Raw genomic sequence first — 25,799 nt, 5'->3', positions numbered from 1 at the left:
TTGGCGCAAGATCACACTTTAGTTCAGAGACACATCTGCATAAATACCTGAAGTGGATCCACCCCTGCAGGTGGGAGCCTGAGAACACGGGGCTCTCCACAATCCTGCGACTCGCAGCCCTCCAGGCGATGGGTTTAATACTGAAGGCACTCCTGGGCATTTCTGAAGACAGTTCAGGGTGCAGCTACAGTGCTTGCTTTGACACTCACAATCCACCCCTACTCCACATCTCTCTTTGACTAAGTTTTTCCCCTCTGAGGTAGATTATTTAACGAGGGAACCAAGTAGAAAAAACTTTTTTCGTTTAACTTTGTTAGTCCTTTGCAAACAGGCTGACCAAGTCTTCTTTTTGGGTCCGTAAGAGTACTCTTTACCTTTTAACCTATGCCCTCTACTTGAACCCAAGCAAGGTCCAACCCACTAGATAGTAGACTTTAGCATCTGTGGTCTGTCTCCTCTCCTCTCCTCCCCCCATGGATTCACGCCCAGCTGCAGCAGTGGGGCACCTGGGTAGGCAGGCCACGCCACCCCCAGACGTGGGGTCACCGTAGCGTGACCCTGGTCTGCACCCCGTGCCCCGAGTCCATGAGCATAAGCCTGGCCCGCCCGCCGGATCACGGGGCGCACGGCTGGCTTCCGCACGGCTTGGCATCCTCAGGCTTCAGAGCCTCGTCACAGGTGGTGGAGGCCTGGCCTCTGGGGTCGCGGCACTCCACCGCCCGCCGCTGCCAGCCGGCCCCGCAGCTGCTGGAGCACTCAGACCAGTCTCCCAGGACCCACTGCGCGTTGAGCAGGGGCTGGATGACGTTGGTCGTCGCTCTCTCTTTGCTGCTGTGCATGCTGAAGTTCACGTCATTAGGGACAAAGAAGGTATACTTGACTTTGGGGGGAAAGAGCTCCCCAGGGGCTGTCAGGAGCTGCACGGTCAGGGGCTCAGGCAGGGGCCAGAAGCTCTGCAGCCGCTCCAGGGAGGTGATGGAGCCGCTGTACTTGAGGATGGTGCCCTTCACCAGGATGTCCTGTTCCACGGCGGAGATGGCCAGGTTTCCATTGAGCAGGTACTGCCCGTCGGCCGTCTTCAAGGCCAGGTAGTTGCCGTCGTTCTGGACCCCTGGGTGGCTCCGCTGTTTCACGTCAATGTTAGTGGCGCCAGCTGGGATGGTGACGATGTCATTGTAGCCATAACTATGACAGGAAGACACCTTTAGGACCCGTGGCTCCCCAGCCCAGTGCTCAGGAAGTCAGCATGCGGGGACTGGGGGTGGGCGGACAAAAGTTTGCTAGCAAATAAGGAAGTAGTCGCCCCAAAGTGCTCAGTAGATTAGCTGCTGAGGCCAACAGGAACACTTGGTACACCGGGACTTTTGCTTGGCCTGGGAGCTCTATTTCAAACGTTTGGAGTTTAGATCTCGACAATAGCACAGAGGGGAAGGCAGCCTAGAGGGGGTGAGCGCTGAGCCGTTGCTGCCAAACCTGGGCTCTTGGCTGAAAAGAGATCTCAGGCACGTGCAGCTCCTTGCACTGGTATAAACTTTGCTTGACCACTTTCATCCCAGAGCTCACACCCATGTGGAAAAATCTGATCCACACACCGATTCCAGAAGCTGACCAGATGGACGCCTCACGCCACCTCTTAAGAGTCCATCAGTTGCTGGGATTTGGTTATCGTGGCTCTAGGGCAGGAGGCAGGTCAACACAGCCTGCTCTGAGGAGGCTTCTTCTGGGCGTGCCCAGCACCATGAGCGGGGCTGTCTGGGGTGCTGGGATGCTGTTTGGGGAAAACGTTTCAACTTTATTGTGGGTCTGGGGCTTTACGTGGGATGGAGAAACCTTAATTCTTCTTCTTCTCTTTTGGGGCAGAAGTATTTGGTTTCGTGGGCTGGGAGGGAAGGGAGGAGTACTGAGGAGGACGGTCACTCTGCTCTTTGCTGCCCTTGCCTCACGCCCACTGGGCAGCTGAGAAAGGACCCCAGGCCCCACGTCTAATGCCTGAGAGAGCTCTGGGAAGGGACTCGGTGTCTGACTGTCCCACACCCCGTGCTGCTTTTTTCTATATCCTTTGAGTTTAAATTTGAAAAGACTCCTGAGTTGTCTGCCGTAGGCGGATTCTGTTTTCTGAGGCTGATGAGAGGAGAGCGAGCGAGGGAGCCAGCTGGGGGCGCAGTGTGGCCGCAGGCCCTAGCCCTTCCTCCCCGGGAAGTGTGTGTGGGACAGGAAAAAACCGCCCGGGAGTGGATAAACCTAGGCTCACCTCTGGCCGCCATGACCTACCACTGTGACCTTAGAAGAGTCATGTAATCTCTTTGTGCCTTAGCTTCCTCATCTGTAAAAGGGGAGTAACGGTCGTGGCCCCAATAGACGTATTTTAGGAGTCCGTCGAGCCCACAGAAGTGGAAACACTTAAACAGATAGATATAGGAGCTTTATGAACGTGTGGCTTTAAGGTGTGAGAAAGCGTCTGGAGTTCTCAGATCCGTGAAGCCCTGAGGCTGCCAAGACCCCCCTGTGGGCCCCCGTTTCTGAAGATCCACCTGCAGAAAGGGCAGGGCCCATCAGATTAGGGTGAAATGTCCTTCCCACAGCAGGCCTGGAAGAGCTGCTTTCTGGCAAAGGTCCCGGTTACTCAGTGTAGCTCTACTGCCAGTTGACTCAGAGAAGACACATCCCTATCCGAGTGGCCTCTGGCTGCCCCGAGAGCCGTCATCTCTGCGGGCCAGACCCTGGGCCAAGTGTTCTGCCCATCTCGTGCCTCGTCACAGCGACTCTGAGATAGAGAGGACACCGCGCTTTATGAAGAAACTGAAGCTCAGTGCTCCACGGGGATGGAGTAGCAGCCACAATTCAAACTTAGGCCCCTGGGACTCCAAAGCCCGGTCCGCTCGTGCAGCTGGGGACAGAACTTCTGGGGAGACCCACCTGGAGGGGTTGAGGGAACCGGACACCTTCCTGCACGAGTTGCCTTTGCCGCCGCACACGCCGCATTTGTCCAGCTTCCTAGGCGAGTCCACCACGTGGTCACAGCCGGCCTTGACGCACTGGCCGCGGACACAGATGGCCAGAGTCTCGGGCCCGCACAGGGTGCCGTCGATCACCTGCAGTGGGGAAGGGAGGGGGGCGGTCAGAGGGCCCAGTGAGCACTGACGCCGCCCACTCTCGGGCTCAGGCCAGGGGGCCTTCCTCCACACCTGTGCACCTGAGTTCCAGAAGGATCCTCACCTTGGCTTCGAACACTTTGAACTCACTCCGCCCCCGGGCTCGGCAGAACAGCTTGCAGCGGTCCCGGGGGGACACCCCTGCGTACTTCGGGACCCACTGCAGCAGGTTCCCATCCACGTCCGTGTAATTGTAGGCATTGTACTTCTCACACTGCTGCTCCCTGAAGCTTTTCCCTAAAATGAGGGCGAGAGGGCATGGAGTTAACAGGCTGAGCTGAAGCAGGGAGGACCCCATGGGAGAAATGCCGAGATTCTGGGCACACTTCTTCCTCCCGGACTTGACCCGACCCGAGGACACAGGTCCAGTGTCACCTGGCCCCAACTTTCCTAGACACCGACTTAAGGCCTGACTCACGGGGCAAGGAAAGGAGCAGCCAGCCTCAGCTGGGCTTTCTGGGGAAAATAGTCTTCCCGTTTGGGGAGAATATTAATTCTGCTTTACAGATGAATACATTTAGGTGGGGACAGGGGAAGCACAGAATGACACGTGGAGTTATGTTTTGGGGCCTCTGCTGATCGTGATTTATCTTGACCTCCGTGGACATGTGGCCACAGGCTCCCAGATCGACATCTCTAGTTCTGACCTTGCCTCTCCACCCCACTTGCTGTAATTCTGGGTCTCTCTGGGGGAGCTCCATTTGTAGATGCTGCAATTACCTCCAGCTCAGTGAGGCCCAACTCCATATGGTTTCTCCATATGAAGAACTGGCTGGAGTTTCATTTGGTGATGCTACCAAATTCCAGCCTGAGACCGGAACCCTGGTATCTTCTGAATATTTGCGCATCTACATCCACTATTTCCAACCTGTCATTAAGTCCTGTACTCTTCTCAGGACGATCTGTGATTTTAAATGTCTCCTTCCCACTGTCAGCATCTTGGTCCACTGCTCACAAGCCAAGGCCTGTGGTTTCCTGCGAGACTTGGTGCCCAGCCTCCGACACACAGCCTGCTTCCTCTCCCGTCCTGCTGCATGCTGCCTCCAGAACAATCTGTCTGAAGTAAGACCTGGGTTTTTCCCTTCCATAATCCTGAAGTTAAACCCGCTCTTACTACCAAGGCTCTCCACGCCAGCTGCACATCTGCACGGTCTGAGGAGCTTCAAATCCCAGTTGGCCACGCACTCCTCCTGAGATTCTGAGTCAGGACACCTGAGGCGTCTGGGCCTCTGTGTTTGGAAAAGCTTCCCAGGTGACCTGATGGGACAGCCAGCACAGAGAACCTCCTGAGGCTATTTTAGCTTTTACGCACCCTTGGCTGGCCTGGAAACGCTGGCCCGCTCTGCTCAGCTGTGCCCTGGGGGGGGATCCTAGCCCCCATTGCAGCACGGCCTCCTGCACCTCATCCCTGTCTCAGCCCTCCAGGCCCCGCTCAGCCCTGACTCCCCAAGAAGCTTCCGGCCAGGCCAGGCCTCTCCTCGCTCTGGATTCCTTGTCAGTCTGGGGGGTCTGTGCCTCACAGATTGACCTTTAATTGCTCTGTAAAAGGGGTTTGGATCTCTAACAAGACCTGCATTTCCCTGAGGAAGAGAACATGCTTCTTATGTCATTATAACACCTATTCCAGTTCTACGCACACAAGAGGCACCAAAACACTCACTGACTGAGATGGCTGGTCTCGGTGCACCGGAAATCATGGTATCTCACCTATGGTTCGTGTCTACCGCATTCATTCGTGCCTATATTCATTCCCTTCCCCTTTCTCTCTCTCTCATTCCCCCAGGAACGCTTCACCCGTGTGCCAGGCAGACTCTCACGGTTCCAGGGCAGAGTTTCTAGAGCTTCCTGCCGTCACTGATCCTCCTCATCTTGCAAAACTGCAAAGCCTCCAGATTCCCTCATTAGACACCATTCCAATGCCAGTATGCCTCTGCGCTTGGATGCATCTCTCTGCTTGTCGTTTGCTGCCTGCCAATACTTCCTGGGGCTGCACAAGGGGAGCTGGATGGGATGGTGGGGAAGAGACCTGCAGTGGTTTGCTCTCACGTGGTCTGCTGCCCCTGCGTTAATGTGTGGGCTTTCTAGCAGGCACTGGGAAGGACGTCCCCAGGAGAGGCAGAGGTGGGGCTGCTTCCCAAGAAGGGGCCGCCAGGCAGTTACCACGCTCCAAGGGGAGATGGGCAACTCTTCTCAGGGGGAATGTGCCCTAGGGTCAGATGCAGAAATCTTCCCTCCGCCCTGAGCTGGATGTTGGCTGGAAAGATACTGGAGGTTTGGCTCTGACCCTGGCTTTGGAAAACGCCTCCATTCTGCATACAGACGAGGGTTCAGACGTTATCCTAGACGCTCGCCCCGCTGCAAAGCCCTCCCCCAGCTCTAATGAATAAGTTTGGTTGGGAGTGACGCCCTCCATCTCCGCATCTTGGAAGACCGGGGCAGTGTCTCTCCTTGACTCTGCCAGGCTCTCCCCGGACAGGGAGAGGTGTCCTGGGTCGCCACGGGCTGCTCTCAACCATTTATGTCTGCACCCAGGAAAGCTCTGTGCCCGGGAGACCCCCGGACTCCTCTGGGGATCTGCTGCAGGCAACACAGCAGCTGCTCTGGCCCGTGTGGCGATTACCATCAGGGGGGCACTCCTCCGTGTGGCACGACTGGTACTTGGCTCTCCGACCCAGGCAGTATCTCCCTCCGTTCTGAGGCTCGGGGTCCTTGCACTCGCGGTGTGAAAACTGTACTCCTCCTCCGCAGGTCCGTGAACATTCTCCCCAGGGTCCCCACGGGGACCAACCTCCATCCACCACGGCCTGCAACACACAAGGCTGAGCTGAGTGGGGAGCAGAGGGCAGGAGGCCTCGGCTCTTGGTGTGACCTCCTCGCCTAGTTGCGCCCGTCCTGGTGCATGCTGTTCGGTAAACTGCCTGATTCATCTGTGCAGGGGCTGTGTGGCCCATGCAGCCACGGCTCCCGGATCACAGTCTGTGCTGGCCTTGCTCGCGGCTGGCCCCTGCTGTCTACAACAGTGCCTTGCCCTATGTAAGGCACTCAACAGGAGTTGCTGAGTGAAACACTTTTATGGGAATAAGGTTGGGTCTAGCGCAGCGGTTCTCCATCGGCCGGGACACGTGGCAGTGTTCGGAGACCCTGTGGTTGTCACAGCTGGGCAGGGCATAGGCTGCTGGCCTCGAGCGGGTGGCGGACAGGGTGCTGCTAAACATCCAGCCACGAGCACGACAGCCTCCCACAGCCAGGATGCACACAGCCCAGATGCCACCAGTGCTGAGGCAGGTAAGTTCTGATCTGAAGGACTCATCTCTAGGAGGTGTGGCCACTAGTCTGCCAGCTGCCAGGTAGGATGGTGCTGGGAACTAAACTAGAGTTGCTTCCAACTTTACAACTGACCCTGAGGACAAGGCATTGCCTTGGGTGGGTTCATTAAGTTTTCAGAATGAAAATAATTTTTAAAAAGTTGCAGAAGTCATACGTCCTCATATAAAAAATGAAAAATACAGAAAGGTATAAAAAAGAAAGTAACGCTTACAAAATACCACTACCCAGATGAAACAATTGACATGATTTTCATCAATATCCTTTTGTACCTTTGCTCTGACTATAGAATCATGAAGGTGCCAGGTTTTATTTTACACAGATATGATTCTGTCATATACATATATATATATATATATATATATACACACACATACACACACACATATATATATATATATATATACACATATATATATATATATACAGTATTTTATGATCTGTCTTTTCCCCTTGAAAATAGGGGATAAGCATCATCCCGTGATCATTTTCTGGCCACCTTTCCCTGTACTGGGCTTGGCTGTGGTGCTGGGAAAGGTTGGATGGGCTCCCTCCCTGCCTCTCCCCTCAGGAACGTGTGAAGCACACGCTACAGGACAGGGTTGGGAGAAGCTCAGTGTCGGGGTGTGGGCTGGGAGGGGGCTGAGAATGAATCCGTGGATCCCGTCCTGGCTCAGGCTTAGAAGAAGCATGTGGTTTCCCCGCCCCCGCGGGCTCCCGGGCCTCAGTGCAATGGAAGCACCCCCCGAGGACAGCCCTCCAGAGGGTGAGCGCACAGGCCACCCTGGTGATTCAGAGCTGGGCCAGGCCCAGGCTGCGAACCCGGTGGATGCCGTTTCACAGACGGCTCAGTGACTCGCAGAGAAATGTAATCAGCCTCACGGTTAGGATGTATTAAGAGCAGGGCAAAGAAGCAAATCATTTAAAAACTCTCACTGGCACTGCCTTGCCTTTCCTTGCGAGTTTACTCTGCCAGGTTTTCTCTGCCTGGTCAGACGTGATCTGATTCCTCCTTCCCTCCTCCTTGAGCAAGGAGTTCCCACAATTACTCTCACTCTCCTGACCCCTAGCTATGCATTCGGCTCCGACACGGGTAGGATAGGAGTACCTTCCCCTCGTTCTGGATTGGATGTCCCGCCTGTGCCGTCACGCTACCTGTTTATAATAGAATTCATAACGGCTTCTGTTTGTTGCGTCCCCACAACTGCTTTTGCACTGGAGTGTTCCACACCTAGCACCAAGCCTCAAGTCGACTCCGCGGCAGCCCCAGAGGCGGAGTCCCCCAAATGCCCGGAGCCCTGCTGACGTCATCCATCGGCTCTGAGTACAGACTTGAACAGCTCCTCTCGGCTTCGGATAAATATGCTTTGCTTTGTCCAGAGGTGAGTGATTTTCCCTCAGAGTTGCCCCCAGGCCCAGAGTCTCTTAGTTCGTGGATCTCAACTGTGGTTTCCTCCTTGGAAGCAGCCCTCCCTCTCCCTGTCCCCCACTCCCAGTGGCCGTCCCTCACCTTGGGCTTCTCTACTTCCTCCTCAGGCAGGCAGCGGCCATCCAAGCAGAGGCTCCCGGGCCCGCAAGGCGTCCCGTCCGCCCAGGGCAGGCTGCCATTCTTCGTGTGGCAAAGGGGCTCGGCGCCATCCATGTGGCACCAGAGCTGGGCACAGATGTCCTGAGCAGAGGTGTTGGGGCAGTGGCGGAAGCCCAGCCCAAACATCTGCTTGCACTGTTGGTCCAGCTCGTAGAGGGCCCTGCGGCCTGGGAGGCCTGTGGGCAGAGGCAGGGCCGAGGTAGGGGCGTCCAGGAGACAGTCTCCTGTGGAGGAAGCAGAGGAATAGGAAGAAGGGTCCCCCCAATCACACTCGAGGCCTCCTTGACCTCCACCTACAAACCGTCAGCACTCAGTCATCCACAGAAGCTCCTCCAAGTTTAGACCATCAGTAGCAATTGTTTGTTTGAAGGGTTGCATTTCTTTTGGTATCCAGAACATCTTACATGCATTCAGTGTCTACCTAGGGAAGGCCAGCTAATTGTAACACTAACCTACGTCACGGTATAATTGCGGATGTAAATGGACTCTTAAAAACCAGGCCAGGAGAAATAAAGCCGAAGTATTGATGTTGGATAATCTATTATTTTTGTACCAAGAATCAAGAACCAGTTGTAAAAAAATGTCATGAAGAACTTAGGGGTAAAACAGGAATAGAGACACAGACCTACTGGGGGTGGGCTTGGGGATATGGGGAGGGGTGGGGGCTGTGACAGGGCGGGGGAGAGGCATGGACGTGTATACACTGCCGGGCGTGGGGTGGATGGATGGTGGGGGGTGGCCGTGTGGCGCGGGGGGATTGGCTCGGTGCTTTGTGGCCGCCTGGAGGGGTGGGATGGGGAGGGTGGAAGGGAGGGAGACGCAGGAGGGAGGGGCTGTGGGAACAGACGTATGACTGATTCACTTTGTTGTAAAGCAGAGACTAAAAAAAAAAAAAAAAAAAGAACCAGTTGTGTTTTCACTGCTTTACTCAACAAGTCAGGCTGTATTCACCAAGCACCTCGCCCCACTCCTTGCCCTCACGGGGCGCTTCCTGCCTCTCTGCCATTTGCACGCTACCCTGTGATCGATCTATCGCTCCAGCCAGAAGCTCCCTTCTCCCCTCTGCACGACAAAAATTCTTCCATTCCTTCGAGCTCTGTTCGAACCCACCTCCTCCAGACAGACCTTCTCAGCCTACTTCCACCTGCTCTGTGGGATAATCGAAAGGGGCTGCTGGAAGCTGGGCCAAGGAAGGGCATGCTCTGTGGAGTGGTCTGAACACTGAGCCCGGCGGGGTGGCGGGGACATAGCTCCTGAGTCTCTCCCAGGCCGAGATGTCTGCGCTGCAGGTGCCGGCTGCCAGCCAGGGAGGAGCCTGGGGGACCTACCGTGCCCGCCGTCCAGGAGCTCCGTGAGGTACATGGCGCTGCAGGGGGACCAGGGCAGCGTCTTGTTCAGGTGGACGAAGAGGGGCGCCATCATGTGGTGCTTGCCCAGGGGCCCGAAGAGCCGAGCACAGGGCTTGGAGTCGTCGTGGGGCATGCTGAGGACGTGCCCTGGGGAGGACGAGACCCGCGGTCCACCCAGCGTCGCCACTGCCCTCAGCCGTCCGCCCAGGGGGCAGAGGGCCTCTGAAGGCCTACGCAGCGCCAGCTCCCCGAGGGACCACCACAGCGCTCCACTTATTCCTCAGAGACTGTTCCCGGCCCGCCCTGCCTGGCTGTCCTCTCCCAGGAAGCTTGCTCAGAGCACCAGGAACACCGGGGTCCCTTTATTTTCTGCCGGGGCCTGTGCGGATTCACACTCGTCTCAGTCATTCGCTAGCTGACCTTCCAGAATCCTGACTGCTTAGCCGGGATGCGGCCCCACGGCTCTACCTGAGCACTGGCATTTCCCTGGTGACCTCTGAGGATGGCCCCGTGCTCAGGGTGGGGGTGGAGACAGCACGAGGGCAGAGTCACCCTGCCGGAATGAGGAGGGGTGGCCCCGAGAGGCGGCAGGGTCCTGGGGGGGCCTCACCGGCTGGACTCGGGAGGGCGGGTCCTCCCACCCGGTCCAGCAGCCCAGGCCTCTGGTGTGGCGAGCCTTACCGAGCTCGTGGGCCAGAGTGTAGGCCGCCTGCAGGCCCTCGTCCTCGATCACGGAGCAGCTCTTGCTGGGGTCACAGATGGTGCCAATGTCCGCCACGCCCAGGGTGTCACACAAGCCCTCCTTCCCGCAGAAGTTCTGCTCGCGGAGAGAGCGGGATGTGAGGACAGACACAGGACGGAAACCCTTCCCATTCCTGCGCCTCCGGAGACGCAGGACACGTTTTAAGCCAAATCCCTATTTCTCCCCAAAGGCCGTTTCTCCTTCTGTGTCGGCGTGTGCTCGGGCTGCCGGGGACTCTGAAAGCTTGTCCCGGGAGGTGGGAGAGCCTGGCGGTGGTTAAGGGTGTGGACCCCACAACGAGGTGGCCGGGGCCTGACTGCGGGCGCTGCCACGGGGTGGCAGCTCTGTGCCTCGCTTTCCCCAGCTGTAAAGTGGGGCTAAAAACCGCAGCACTCGCCTTGGGGTTGTGCGTGCGGCCTGGGGGGTGAGCAGGGTCTCCACACGTGATCACACTTGCTGGCCTTCAGGAAGCCATCTGTTTAAACCACACCAGGGAGATGGGCAGGCCTCCTGCCATTGGGGAAAGCTTGAGGGGACCCCCTGGTTACCTCCACTGGCTTTAACCCCCACTGCAGCTGGACCTCCTGTCTTAGTTCCAGCTCCATATTGCTCTCTGGGCAGTTTGAGCCCGTTTCCTCTTGTTATGACCTCAGCAGACAGCTGGTCACAAACTTCTGGAGAAGAGCCCCCACGAATTTCTCTCCTTGCCTCGCAAATACCTCCTACATGTCCTCGTGACCTCCTCCTTCTTGTCCACACATGAGGCTCCTGGTGTCTAGCTGGGGCCAGCAGGGAGCCGGTCCCCGTGTCTGGTCCCCTCGGCGCGCCCTCCCAGCCTGCCCCCGGCTCCCAGAGGCCCCAGACCTGTCTGGTGAGCAGGATGGCCGTGTCAAAGTGCTCGGGGTGCCGATCGCTGGGCTGGTTGAAGCGCCGTTGCCAGCGGCAGAAGTTGCGCAGCGTCAGCCCGCCGTTGTCGGACACCTCGGGACCCCATCGCTCATCCTCCACGATCAGCACCTTCACCACCATCAGGTTGATGGAGTTCCTGATGCTGGGGTGCTTGTAGATGTGGGCCGCCACAGACATCAGCGTCAGGACGTGGTTCTGCAGGAAGCAGGGGTGGAGAGGGAGGGGGAGATCTCCTGGCTGCCGCCCGCCCCTGCCGTCACGCCGAGTTATGCACCCTGTGTGCTGGGCCTCGGTACATAGCACCTCGGTGAAGGCTCACCAAACCCCCGAGGCCCTGGCATTACTTCTCTTCACTGTACATATAAGAAATTCACGGCTCAGTAGGTGGCCCAAGGTCCCAGAGCCAGTGTGTCAACCAGCGTGTGAACCCAGAACGCCTGGCTCCAAAGCTTAAGTGTTTAACATCCTGACCAGCCACATGTGGCCATGGACATCTGAATCCATTAAAATTCAATAAAATTAACATCCTAGCTCCTCTGCCACACTGGCCACATTTCAAGAGCACCAATAGCCGTGTATGGCTCGTGGCTACTGCATCGGACTGAGCAGACAGACTATTTCCATCATCACGGAAAGTTCTTCTAGTGGACTGCACTGGTTATTCTACCTTAACCTTGACACCAACCGTCTCCCTGCCAGCCACCCATCCCCGCTCCGCCCTCAGCCCAGAAGCAGTTATCTGAGCGCCCAAGGTTAAAATCCGTGGAGAATTTTCCTGATGTCTGCTGGGGTAACCCCTACTCTTCAGGATGGGAAAACTTTGCTCTGATGGTCACTCCTAACAATAGCTTCTCTGCACCAGTCACAGACGGTACACGTGTCACCTCATTAACTGCTCACAATAACTCTGGGAAGTAGGGATTGTCATCCCCATTTCACGAACGAGGAAGTGGAAGTTCTCACAAGTTAAATAACTTGTCGACAGCCGCGCAGCTCTTAAAGCTGGAGTGCCAGCCCAAGCGTGTCTGTCTCTGAGGTCTACGCTCTTCTCAGTAGGCTTCCCAGGGCTTGGCCTCCTGGCTTCTGCCTGGACAGCCCAGAGGGTTTATTCCCCTCTGCCTGGGGTGGGAGAGAATCGGGTGGGTCGCTGAGACCCAGGCGCTCAGCCTCCCACTGCTTCCGGTCCCACCAAGGCCAGCTGAAGGCGTTGACATCGGTGCTTGGCCGCTGCCCCAACCCTGGGCTGCCAACTGCTCCCAAGGCTTTGGGGGAGGCCCGATGGGGCTCACTCTTCCGCCTCCAGGACCTCCAGAAGGGAGTCCTCCTGGATGACTTCACAGAACAGGAGACGAATGGGGCAGAGGCATACGGGCCTTCAGGCCTCCAGCCAGGGGTGCGGCCAGCCCTGCTCCCTGCTCCCTAGGGCACCACCTCCTGTAGCCTCTCTTTCTTCCCTCCTGTGTTCTGGAAGGTGGCAGAAGAAGGAAGGAGAGGAGGGTGAAAGGCTAGAGACGGACATTCCATGGGCTGAGGCCATGTGTGCGAGTTCTAGACGAATCCCGTTGTGTGTGAATGGGATCTGTCTGTTCACCTCGCAGGCAACCAGCCAGATATTTTGTAAGCCCTACAAACAGGGGTTGGCAGGTTACTTAGTGTGTCAAGCACTCCAGCTATGTTTAGGCTGATGTAAACATCTTATCAGCAAAGCTGAAACCTGGCACCAGCCCCTGGAGTCAGATTCCTGAGGGAAACAAGCAATCACATCAGTATGCAGCTGGGGGCGAGGGCTGAGGACTGGCAGCTTTCTGGGGCTACTTCCTCCAGGCCTCTGCTGCGTCCGGGGTCTCCTACCCCAGGAAGGACCAGGGGCCAAGTCCGGGAACTTCTTCCGAGACAACCTGAAGCTCTCCTCACAGGAGGCCTTCCTTTCAGTCCCACCTTCACAATCTCAAAACTGGGGAGCTGACGTCTTACAAAGAAGGTGACAAGATGAGAGATGCCAGATGCTCCGAAGCAGTCCCCAAAGGCTCAGAATAAGGAACGGAAGACCTAAGGTTTCAGAAGGGTCTGGTTCCCAAGCTGCCTGGTCAGACTAGCAGAGACCATGCGATGGGCACGTCCCCGATGAAAACCAGAGGTGCACACGTACAAATTGCTGCACAAAGGCCGGCACGGGGGGGCGCATCCCGACACTGAGATTCTTGGAGTCTGCTCGCTTGAGTTCAGGCAGCTCACAGCATCTTCTCCCGACACCGAGGAACAACTGGGGGGCTGAGCTGGCTTGAGAGCCGTTTCCCTTCCAGGAGGTGGGTTAGACGGGAGGACATTTGAAGGTCCTTCTGGCTGCTTTCTCAGAAGATAATTCCCATCGCAAGAGGGCTGCCAGGACTGTGTGGGCCAGAGTTTCTGTTCAAGTCCCCGGTCCTGGCCCGGCGCCCCTCCCCTTCTGTCTTGCCTCACTGCACTTTTGGGGACGGGATGCTCTAGCCACCATCAGCTCCTCTGAGGAACGGTGGCCCGGCTGCCTGTGCATCTGACAGCGCCCTGGGGGAAGGGCCACCGGGCCTGGGTGGGTGGGCGGCCGGGAGTCTGTGAGCCCCCGCTTCTCGGTCCATCTCCTGGTCCAAAAGGGCAGGCCTGACTCAGTCCCACAGAGAGTGGGCCCAGGAGCCAGTCAAGGAGAAGGTTAGCTCGCTTGCTCTACCGCGCCCTGTTTATTTATACCTCCCTGTGCACCACGTGGGTGCGGGCTGCGGGCTGCAGCAGGGCCCCCAGCAGACAACCGCCCCACAGCCAGGTCGGGTAGGTCAGAGCCCAGGGCCAGCCGGGCCGGGGTGGTCACACAACCCGACTCTGGAATGGCCTGGGGATCTCCTGCCCTTGGGTCTCCTTACGGAAAGGTGGGCACTTTTCAGGGGGCCTCCTTCTCCATTGGCGCCCCCAGGACCTGGAGGAGCGAAAAGACACTCCGCCAGCTAGGCTGGGACATAGCCCTCTGATTCTCTGAGACACAAACGAGGAGATCCCTCCCCCGGAGCTCCCTCCCGTGCAGCCAAGGCCAGCTATGGCGGGAGTCTGGCGAAGGCTGGGCCCGGGCCAAACACACTTCCAGCAGCTCCTTCTCTTCAGAGCGTCATCCCTGACGCTGTGGGCCCAGCGCTCTCCTCGCAGCACGCCTGGGAGAGGCCGGGAGAGGAGAGGTGGTACCGTGCAAACCCTGCGGCCTCAGCAACGGGGCCATCACTCTCCCTTCTGGCATCTCTCTGGGGCCTGAGACTGCTGGGGAGGAGGGAGAAGCAAAGGGAGAGGAAGGAAGAGCTGGAGAGAAGACAGGGTCCTGCACAGATGTCCTTCATCCGTCCCCGTCCTCCAAGCAGCGAGGGGCAAGGCCACGTCGCCGAAGCACGCAGTTACCAGCACCACAAGGGGCCCAGTGGACACAGTCCAGGCAGAGCAGAGGCTGTGCTGCGTGCGACAGCACAGCTGGCACAGCGCTGGCCGGCTCTGATGGCGTGGGACCGCCCTGCCCTCCTGCTCTGACAAATGCATCACCCAAGGCAACTCTAGCGCCAGCCACGCTTCGCCGAGCACCTACTGTGTGCCAGGCTCTGGGTCAGGTGCCTTCCGTATTTTACCATCTCCTCCAGACACTGCCAGGACATTGGTAGAACTGTGCCTGTCAGGCTGGTGAGGAAATCGAGGTACAGAGAATTGGGTGACTCGCTCAAGGCCACTCATGTCTATTTCCTGTCAAAGTCTATGCTCTTCATCACGGCACTGACGACCACCCTCTTTGCTGCTGCAAGGAAAACTGCAGCACAGCCCGAACAAAGCATTCAAGCAAGCCAGCCAGGGTGCCCCTGATGTTGTCTCTGCCCAACTCCCCCCGCCCACCCCACCCCCGGGGGGGAGGGGGAAGTGGTGAATCAAAGACCGTTGGATACTAGGGCCTTCTCTTTGGGAAATACTTCATATAGTCCATCATTCTGACGGCAGCAGACCAAAGGGATGGAGAAGACTTGGTCTTCTGCCAGTGGGGGAACATACTTCACATGCATATAACGTGGCCTGTGGAGACTCGGGCATGTGTCTGTTTCTGTTATTATCCAAAACAGGACACTTTTCAGAGTGAAAGATGAGACTATTAATAATTATGCCAGAACGAACAGGCCTAGATGGAGGCTGTGCTGGGCAAGCCGGGGTACTTGGCCACTTCGGGTATTAGGGCTGGCGGGGGAGACATTTCCCCAGGGGGCAAGGGCAAGGGGAGATGAAATGGCTGTGACTTGGCCCTTCCCGGAAAGCACCTGCTAGTAGCCTGAATCTTGGGACTCCTCTGGTCTTCTCTGGGGGCCCTCCCTGCTCAGCAGCGAGTTCAGGAGCTCAGCCTGCAGCTGCTGCCCTGGCAGGACAGCTTCCCAGACCAACCATGGGGCGCAGCACGGTCCCCACTCGCCCCTCTGCTGCTCCAGTTTCATCCAGGGAACAATTAGCTGCGGCCGGATGCAGACAGAGTTAACGGTCTCTTCCGAGGTGGTCCCTGCTTTCAGAACGCCCCTTTTGTCTGAGCTCCTTAACTCTGAAACCAGAGAAGAAGGTGGGAGACAGGGCCCCTCCTGTCAAGGGATTGACTGAACTCAAGTGTCTGGGAGACTCCCCTGTCGCTTAGCAGCGAGACCAGCCTTGCGTGCGGCTGATTCTTTCTCTTGGCCTCGAAGGTGGTTCCTTCTCAGGACTGGGCCTCGCACTGTGGCTGGACGTCTCTGGGCTGCTGGGTTCAGTGACCCAGTCCCACAGCGTGGATGATGTCAGGGGAGCCAGGGCCTCAGAGCCTCCTGGTGCTCAGGAGGCGGCGTGGCTCAGTGACACAGCACCGCACTCGGGTGCTGCGAGAGCTGGCCTCTCTTCCTCTGCCCTTTCACAGGTATGTCCACCCAGGTGGCGCGTGGAAACCACTCTGCAGATTGAGCACGCTCAGCGGTGGTGCTGAGTCCACGTGGTGCTGAACTTTCCAGAAGACTCACCATGAAGCAGCCTCATCGACGTTTAGGCTAGAATCGATGCCCTAGTGCAGACGCCTCGCTTCACAGGTGAGGGGGAGGGCCCTCTTCATCCTCCTCACACGCCCCCGTTGCCGGGACACCCCGAAGCTTTTTCCGTCTGTATGAATGAAGTCTCCAGGAGGCCCCTCGGAGAGTTACTTGTCAAGAACTAGGCTCCATTTTGGGAGGTGGGTGTGGGCAGGCAAGGTCGTGGGGAACCGGCCCTTGACATCCACTCCTGTCTGGGCTGAGCCAGGAAGCCCAGGAAATGGAGCTGAGAAGTTCAGGTCTGCTCTGTGGCACCTCCATAGCCGGTGAGCGGTCGGAGCAGAGGGCCAGGGGCCAGTCATAGAGACAGCTGTGTCTCGGCCCCTGCCCCACCCCAGCGCGGTGACAGCAGGACGCAGGCAATGACGTGATGAGATCAAGGGGGAGACGGCAGGGCTGGCCCCGAGGAGAGAGGGAGCCCCCCGCCCGCCCAGGGAGAGGACCTCAGTCTTCAGGGTGCCCGATGCCTATTGCGACGCGCTCTCCGGGCCCGAGGGAGCCGGCTGCTGCAGAGGTGCCAGTCTGTGAATGGTCCAGAAACCTGTGTGTGCGCACGGGAAATAGATGGGGCAAGTGTGCTCTGGGTCACCCAGCCAGGGGTCATACGAGGGTGGAAGTGCTCCTGCGAAGAGCAAGTCAACTTGTCTGGTGCAGCAGACCTGGGCAGAACCCAGCCCAGCCCCCGGCTTCAGTGGCTTGGGAGCCCTGGCGGCAGCAAGCACGTCTGCTTTCAGAAGGCTCTGACATCCGGAGCTGCCGAGTGTGTGCTGGAGGCAAACAGACAGCATCTGAAGTGTCTGGGCGTTGAGCTCAGAGTGAGATGGTAGGAAAACGCCAGGGAGGACATTCTGGCTCTGAAGACCGAAAGGCAAATTTCTTTTTGTGCTGCTGCTCCATGTCCTTGTTGGCTTTCCTACCTCCTGGTTCTCAGGCAGCTGTCAGAAAGGAGTCGTGCACGGGAGGGGCTGAGCCCCTCAGCTCTGGGTTGGCGATGAATGTGCTTTCTGATGGAGCCCCTGGTAGCTGGAGTAGCCATCCTCACCCGAGACGGGAGAAGCCCACCCCCCTGCCGCCCTCTGGAGGACTTGCTTGCGGAAAGGAGTCAGGGAAGGCGGCTGGTGCCTCCCCCTGCTCTCATGGAAGGCAGGGAAGCAGATACTCAGTCAGTGCAGACCCACAGTCCCGGGGGCAGACCGCACTGACGGCTCCAAGCCGCCTCCCCGTGCTCTGGGAGGACCGAATACCGGGACAGGCACATGGAGCCCGCGGGGCTTTAACGGCCCGGCAGCAGCCAGGGGAGCGGCCAGCTCTTCCCACCCTTCCATCTAGAATGCATTTCCCAGTGACTGCAGAGTGAGAAAGCTGGGGCGAGAAGCTGGGGGGCCGGCTGCACCTCGTCTAGACTATGCTGCATAGGGGATGCCGAAGCACTCGGTGCCCGCAACAGCTGGGCACAGGCCGAGCCTAGTATAGGGTCCCAGCCAAGACTGCCATCACCGAAAAGGCAGCAACTGAGCTGCAGCAGCGGCCAAGGTGCCTTTTTCAGGAAACTGTGACCGCTGGGCAGGTCAGTTCTTCTCCACCGCGCACGTCTCTGGTTCTGCGCTCCCCCAGGGAGGAGAAAGCGCAGCCTCTCCTGGAGCCCTTCCACTTCACGAGGTGTTGGGGTGTAGGGTGACACACACACCTCCTGCTGATTCTGCACCATCTTGGAATCTAGTTGGAAATGGCCTGGCTACAGGAGCTGTCCCCTGGAATCAGCTTTCCTGCCCCAGCTCGGTAGAGAGCTGTGTCTGGGCGGAGAGCCGCTTGGGCGGACCAAGGATAGTTCTGGCTCCACCAGGAACATTCACCAGAGGAGTTCAGATCCCCACCCCCTTCTCCTTCCCTTTTCCACTGAAGCTTCAGTTTCCCGGGCTGAGCCCCCAGGCAGAAATTCTGTTCCCCTCCCTTGTTGTGCTGATGCCGGCACTGCCAAGTTCTGCCAGGGCTGAGCGCCAGGTTGGCAAGGTGTCCGTGCCCCTGATCAGAACCAGCTGGGCACACAGAAGTTGGGCAGCCCCTTTCCAGGTTCAACTCCCTGCAGACAATGTCTTTTACTTATGGCGGCCTCAGTTCTGTAGGCAGAGGGAATCTTTCCATCCCAGCTGCCTCTCCCTGGGAGCCTCCCAGGTCTGGAGACAGCAGAGGGCGGGGAGACGTGGGGGTGGGGTGGAGGTTCTCCCCAGATGTTCACTTATCATGTCTGTTGGGAGGGGCAGGTGTCTGGGGCGGGGGCGGGGGGGGGCTTTAAAACCCACTTTCAGTTCAGGATGTGAGGGAGGGGGGTGAGCAGGGAGGAGGAAGCCCAGGACCCGCGCTCTAAGCTGGAAGGGACGCATGGGAGGAGCCGGAGGTAGCCCAGGTGTCAGGGGTCAGGAAAGGAGTTACTGGGCTTGCTCAGAAAGGGCAGAACCTTGTCTGGGGTGAGGAACGGGCAGGGTTTTCTCAGAGGGACGGAAAGGGAAGAATTTGGAGACTCTGGGAGGTGACCGGCGTCTCCGGGCAGAGCGAGTCCTACCTGCAGGTCGGCTCCGTAGAAAGCAGCCATGGACGCATCGGCCACCAGCAGCGTTTCCACGAAGCGAGCCTCAGACACAAACCGCCTGGTCCTACTCGTGGCCCCCAGGGTCGGCGGCGGCTCGCTGGCGCCTTCCGCCTCCTCGTCTTCGCCCTGCTCGTCGTCCTCTTGCCTCCGACCCTCTCCCTTCTCCTCCTCCCACTCGGGCGCTCCGGGCCAGGGCTGGGCTTGGGCGGCGGCTGCGCGCCCGGGCCCCCAGCGCTGTAGGAGGTGCGGCTGGTGCAAGGAGCCCCCCGCGCCCTGAGGCTGGATGGTGAACTCCTCGCCGTCCAGCAGGAAGGAGCCGCTCAGCCCGCGGCACAGGCTGACTGCCGCCAGCGACTCGGGCTCCCCGTTCACCGTGCCCGAGAAGAAGCAGCCGCGCAGCTCCTGCTCGCCCCCGGCCGCCCCGCCGGAGCCCCCGAGGCGCTCGACCTTGAACTCGGGCGCCAGGAAGCTGGCGTCGGGCGCCAGGCGCAGCTCCAAGTCGCGGCCGAAGGCGGACAGGTGGAGTGCGAGCTCGCCCGCGCCGCCCGGCAACCGCGTGGGCACCACCAGCGCCGAGGCCGGCCCCCCGCCTCCAGGCCTGGCCGGGGCGCCGCGGGCGAGCGGCGGCGGCGGCAGCAGCAGCAGCAGCAGGAGCGGCGGCCACCGGGGGGCGGCGCGGGGCATGGGGGCTGCGGCTGCGGCGCAGGCGATGGAGGAAGCGGGCCCGGCGCGGGCAGGTGCTGGCGGCCCGGCCGCTGTCCCCGCGGGCAGGAGCTCGGGCGGCTGGCCGGCCGCGTGGCCGGTGGGCGCCTGGCGGCGGCGGTCCCCGGGCGGCCCCTCCGGCTGGCGGCGCTGCCGCTGCTCCCGCGCCCTCCCGCCCAGCCGAGCGCGAGCAACTGGCTCCCCGTCCGCGTGCGCGTCCTCCGCCCCTGCCTTCTCCCCACCCCGGGAAGCCCAGAGTGGGCTGCCGAGCCCTTCGTATTTATACTTCCTTCCCGGCTTTGACATAAGAGGTTTATTTTTGATCTCTCACTATTCCCGTTTCCCCTCCCCTGGGATCAGAGAGAGAAACTGAAAAGAGGGAGCGAGAGAGGAGAGAAAAAAAATTTGGATGAAATGTAAAACCAATCAGGAGTCAGCGGGGCTCGCTCCCCCGCCCCCCCGCCCCCCTTTAAGTGTCAACTCCAACTTTTTCCCCTTCGCTTACGCGGTCCCACATTAACTCCTCCAGTGCTGGACGGGCCCCTCAACCAGCGCCCTTGGGGAGACCCCAGTCGCTCCCTCCTCTGAGGCCAAGTGCCCGGGACACATACCCCAGGAGACCCTCACACCGGTCCCAGCGACAGTGTCACTTCGGGGATCCGACTGTGCAGAAGAGAGATCTCCAGAGAAGGTTCCAGAGCTTTTCATTGTAAAGCAAAAGAGGGAGGCGAGAAAGGTCATATTAAAGTCACTCTGTCTGCTAAAAAACACGTTTTCACCCCAAGCGGCGGATCGGGGCAAGCAATACCACCTGGTTAAGGCAGCCAAGGACTTTGTGACTGCCTGGTCGGGGGCTGGGGGCAGAACCCAGCACAGGGGTAAATTACGCCAGGGTAGGTAGCAGCAGGGTGGAATCACGCCGGGGCAGGTAAGCACTTGGTGAGGAGGGCACCTGAGCTCCAGGGGCTTCGTGTCTGGCCCTGAAAACTCAACTGGAACAGTGCTCAGCTGCGCGGGGACCTCAAGAAAGGTGGCACTCCCACCTCCCATCGCACTGCCCATGGCTGTGGGTACCAGTGTACATGAGAGTTGATTCATTCTGTCCCACGACGTCACCTCCCTGGGATGAGAGGGGCTGAAACCTGGAGAGGGGAATGGTACGGTCCTCTCTCAAGACCACAAAAAGCAGCACTGGCTGGCACCCCAGTCCTAATGGCACAGGTCTGGGCTGGGCCAAGGGTCCTGTTCTCTAAGGATGGGCTCTGAGTTGTCAGTGTGGGAGATTCCTGGGGCTCAGGGCCTTTGCCGGCTCACCTACCCCAGCTGCCCAGTTCTCCGCCTGGGTTGCGGTGCCAACAGACAGGCGGGGTCGCCCCTTCTTCATTTTAGCCCATTCTGCTCCCTCACCGCCTATGCAGGATCAGCATGAATGTGAGACTCTCAGGGCTTCTTAATCCCGAACAGGAGCCCCTCACAGACACAAAAGTTCCTTAGTGACTACAGAATCCCAGGGCAAGTCCTGGCAAATTCCCTCCAAGTGTCCCCTCTCTCTGCTTTCTCAGAAACACAGAAGGCTTTGAGTTAGATGAAAGGAAGGATGAGCTTTTTATTGTATCATGCTCCCGAGAATTCTGTCCTGGATAATTTACAAGACAGGAATAACTGGAGTGTTGGCGAAACACTTCCGGAGGCAGGGGGATGGAAAGAATGGCCTCTTCAATCCTTTTCCAAAAATGAGCCAAACACTTCATCCCAGGACAATGGTATAACAGCCCTGGGGGAGTCTGACCGGGGCAGGCAATGAGTAATCCCATTTGCTTCAGGCCTTTTGTAACACTGCGATCATCGGTCTTTGCTTCCTAGAGCCTAAAGTCCCCTATTCACCATCTCCCCAACCCCGGCCGCCCAGTAGAACTCCTGATTATCAATAGTATTTGGGTCCTTACGTTTTCTTTCTTTCTCCTTCGTTGGGGAGGCAACGGTTATTCTCAGTCCCCTTCCTCCCATGTGTATATTAATGGCTGCAGGTGGGAGATTTAACCAGACCAGGGAAAGTCTTGGACATCCTTGGGTCTCCTGGTTTCAGCTGGGAGGGCTCTGGGAGTTGTTGTTGTTTTTAAATAGAATAAAATGCCTCCAAAGACAGCTCTTTGGAAGTTTCTTTGGAGAGAGTTTGGGTCGTGGACTTTGGGCTGAGCGTGCGTGGCTGGCCTCCCATCGCCCTTCTGGATCCACCCTTCCCCGGAGCTGTACGTGCCTTGCTGGTAACTCCAGGGTGGTGCCTGCCACTTGCACTGCATCCTCAAGGTGTCAGGCTTACCTTAGGTATGCTTCCGCCTAGTGCCCTTGCCGCTGGGACTGAGAGGGGCTCCCTGGCTTGTGGTGAAAGCCCTCAGGAGAATGGCAGGTGGAAACAGTACAAAACAAAATGCAACAACGGGCCAGGGGGGTATCTGCCAGTAGCGGACTTCCTACGTTACCACGTTCTTTCCCAAAATGCATAATTACACCAGGGGCTGGCAAATCACAGCCCGTGGGCTAAATCCTGCGTGCTGCCTGCTTTTGTATAGTCCACAAACTAAGGATGCTTCCCACTTCCTTTTTTTTTTTTTTTTTTTTTTTTGTGGTACGCGGGCCTCTCACTGTTGTGGCCTCTCCAGTTGCGGAGCACAGGCTCCGGATGCGCAGGCTCAGCGTCCGTGGCTCAGCGTCCATGGCTCACGGGCCTAGCTGCTCCGCGGCATGTGGGATCCTCCTGTACCGGGGCACGAACCCGTGTCCCCTGCATCGGCAGGCGGACCCTCAACCACTGCGCCACCAGGGAAGCCCCCCACCCCCATTTTTTAAATGATTGAAAAAAATGAAAAAGAACAGTAAAATTTCACGATGCTTGAAAATGGTATGAAATTCACACTTCAGTGTCCATAAGTAACGTTTTTTTTGGAAAGCAGCTGCAGTCATTCATCTACACATTGGCTGTTCTTGTACTATAAGGGCAGGGTTAAGTGCCCCTAAATATATATATACTATCTGGCCCTTTACAGAAACAGTTTGTTGACCTCTGAATTACAGTAGAGCGACATTAATTTGGAGTCCTCAAATTTGGAATATGGGATTATTTAGACTCAGTGTCTGTGATTCATGTGGAATAAGAATTTTAACATAATTTCTTGCTCTGAATATGAAGGGGAAATTATATAAAAAATGAAAATCAAAATATCTCTGTCTTTAATTCTGTATCTAGCAATTATTTATTTAATTAGTCCTTAAATAATTAAAGGAAGTTTATGTTTATGGTACCTTATACTACAGGTTTATTATGAATTTCAAGTTTTTAATTAACTCATACTATTAGTAACTGGTTATCTCTTAGCTTATCACTAGAGATTTATAGAGTATATATTATAAATTTATAATGTATCCTAAGCTCTGCTATCTCTAGAATCTCCTTCCAATTGGAAGATCCATTAGTGGCCATCTGATCCATTTCCACTCAAAGTTTGCAGAGAAAAAACAAATTCAGAGGTTAAGTGACTTACCCAAAGACACATAATTAGTGGTAAAATTTTTCCTAAAATGCTATGGTACCCACTGCATGAAGATTAAAAAAATGTATTGCTTTCAAATTTCATTTGCAATTCATACTTTTCCGTTAGAAGTGAGTGCTTACTCTGAGCCAGGCAATGTCCTAGAGACTCATTTAAATTTAATTTCCATTAAATCCTCGGTAATAATAGCAGCCATCTTTTTTTTTTTTTTTTTTTTTTTTTTTTTTGCGGTACGCGGGCCTCTCACTGCTGTGGCCTCTCCCATTGCGGAGCACAGGCTCCGGACGCGCAGGCTCAGCGGCCCAGCCACTCCGCGGAATGTGGGATCTTCCCGGACCGGGGCACGAACCCGTGTCCCCTGCATCGGGAGGCGGACTCTCAACCACAGCGCCACCAGGGAAGCCCCTAGCATCCATCTTTTGACGGCTTGCTGTGGGCTAGGCACTGTGCTGAACAGCTCACAGAACGTGATTTCACTTTACCATCAAGACAATCCTCTGAAAAGGACATCTAACAGATAAAGAAATAGGTTTAGAGAGGTTAGATAACTTGCTTAGGGTCACTCAGTTAATAAGTGGTGGAAACAGCGTTCTTAACTAAGGTCGCATTCATAAACTACTAATTAAATATAATATTTTTCTAGTGATGATGTCCTACACTGAATTAGTGTTTCTTTGTTTAGAGCCAAAGATTAAATCATGGTATTACAGAGCTGGAAGGGCCTCTAGGATTTCGATTTCAAAGAAGGCAATAAACAGCTTTTCTCAAAAGCCTGTGATGGCATTTAAATATAAACAGTTCTTTTTTTCTAAACAAAATAATACCGTTTTTTGCGTCAATTCATGTTCATTTTCTATAACTTTGGTTAGTTGCTGTGACCCACACATTGCCTATAACAGAGGGAGGATTTCCTGGTCCTTCTCTGTCTCGCTAGTGAGCTCAGACCCCCAGCACTTCGGGTTTGGTTTTTGACATCACTTTTGTGCTGATGTGCCTTTGTATTCCCTTTGGTATGCAGGGTTTTGTGAGTGCCACTTGTACGTACACAAGCATTCCTCTGTGTTTTTATTTGCTTAATCCTTTCTTAGTCCTAAATATTCTATCTTTTGGAACCTTTGGAACTTCACCCAGTATATGGAAAATCTTTAATTCATATTCTTGAGGCCACTTTAAGTTCAATGTCCTAACTCCTGTGCAGCGCTAGCTACTGATTATTTTTCCTACCTTCATCTGGCTGTTCTGGTGTTTACAGACAGTCTCAATGGGCACATTTCCAATCCTGTTATTTACATCACCGAGAACCAGATCTAGCGCAAACTTTAGTCCGATATTGACGTCGACTTGGTTGCTGACCAGACATTGATTGATTTTAATATAACAAGCAGAAGCAAACAAACTTTTTTTGTTCCTACTTTGTATATTCAGTGACTGACTGCCAAGTATTGGGTTCATTGTGGGGCACCCCAAATACAAGGTCGCCCCAGATCCATGTGGGCTACATCCGTGATGACAATCTGTGGTCACTACCGTAACTGGCCAGTCACTTGCGCATTTTGAGTCTTACATGCCGTAACGATGGCCACAAAGATGAATGACAAGAGGCTTGGGTCATGTTTGCTTTACCACCAAATGGCCAGCAGGTGGCACTGTTCAACATGACATTTATCCACTGCGGAGCAACTTTTTCCAAAGTTAGACATTTCTCTCACATCATGCAAGTCTGAGGCGGCAGTCCTTCACAATTGTGCACATAAATCTAAGTGTTCATTCTATTTCTCACACCCAGTCCCCGGAGAAGGTTGAAGGAGGTGTTGTGTGGTTGTCCTGCTTGTTATAACCAGTGCTTCTCCCCTTCCCACCATCTTTCCTTCACCTCGATTTCCGGTCTTCATCAGACCAGTGTGTCTCAACTCAAATTACCTGGCCGTCTTGGAGAGCTGACCAAGCCGCGGTGTCTCCAGGGCCCGGGACCACCTTAATCGTGAGGATGGTTTGGCTTTCGTGCATCCTTTAATCATTAAGGAAAACAATCCAGTTCCTCTACATCGTCATTATTGATTCTAACCACCAGATGGGAGTCTTGTCACATTCACTTTTAATAGCCGATGCAAGAGGGTCTCAAGTCTCCCTAAACAATGGGTCTAATTAACCACTTCTGATTATACACACACAGGCACACGCACACATATAAATATATTTTATTGTACTAACGTGCAACGCTGCATGCATTTCTCCTTGTAACAGATGGAAGAAAAGTGGGATGAAGGAAAGGAGCTGGGATTTCAGAATGGAGGGTGACTTCTCAGGGCAGATGAAGTGCTTACTCAAGGTTATCAAGGGACTTGATATAAAAACGATCCACTTTTTATAAACATATTCCCAGTGAGTTAGGATGGGAAGTGCTAAGCAGAGTGCGTGGCCCACGGTAGGCGTATGTAAATGGTCACTGTTTTCCATCACATCGTCATCACTGTCATCATCGTTATCTACCCACCCTGGTCTGGTAGACTAGTCGTAAAGACTCCGGAGTTTATCTTGGCCTCATTCCCCTCACCCTCAGCTTCTCTCGTCTTTAGAGTTGTCCAGGGTGCTTCCCTGCCCTGCCCTCATTGACAGAAAGGAATCCAAACCAAATTCCTTTGGTTTGATAGCAAGTACCCCTAGGAGTGTTTGAATTTTAAGAGACCAGAGGAAGGGGAACCAAAAGAAATAAACAACTAATGGTGGCATTTCAGACACCAGGGCTGTAGCCTGAGCGAGAAATCTGGGGGCCAGGGACACACACCAGGGCTACTAAGTGATAGATGG

The 25,799-nt window shown here is 56.0% G+C and overlaps 1 protein-coding gene across 2 annotated transcripts; it reads right to left on the bottom strand.

The window, feature by feature from the left end:
- On the bottom strand, window positions 1-20,220 carry ADAMTS8 (ADAM metallopeptidase with thrombospondin type 1 motif 8). Of its 2 annotated transcripts, none has more exons than XM_081239189.1 (9): window positions 18,715-20,220; window positions 11,020-11,259; window positions 10,095-10,230; window positions 9,393-9,560; window positions 7,987-8,288; window positions 5,773-5,956; window positions 3,217-3,389; window positions 2,917-3,092; window positions 1-1,185 (listed from the first exon to the last, which is right to left on the bottom strand). In XM_081239189.1, exons 1-9 carry the CDS (start codon window positions 19,747-19,749, stop codon window positions 615-617), a joined length of 2,985 nt encoding a protein of 994 aa, XP_081095315.1. In that variant the 5' UTR covers window positions 19,750-20,220; the 3' UTR covers window positions 1-614. The 2 variants fall into 2 exon arrangements, with proteins under 2 accessions (XP_081095315.1, XP_081095316.1); XM_081239190.1 differs by lacking the exon at window positions 1-1,185 and adding an exon at window positions 2,410-2,764 and having other exon boundaries at window positions 18,715-20,190.
- Window positions 20,221-25,799: the final 5,579 nt, after the last annotated feature.

The sequence above is a fragment of the Mesoplodon bidens genome (assembly GCF_964165515.1).
Source record: "Mesoplodon bidens genome assembly, chromosome: 7".
Taxonomy (NCBI): domain Eukaryota; kingdom Metazoa; phylum Chordata; class Mammalia; order Artiodactyla; family Ziphiidae; genus Mesoplodon; species Mesoplodon bidens.
The sequence above is the reverse complement of the archived record's forward strand: the minus strand, read 5'-3'. Positions and strand labels throughout refer to the sequence as shown.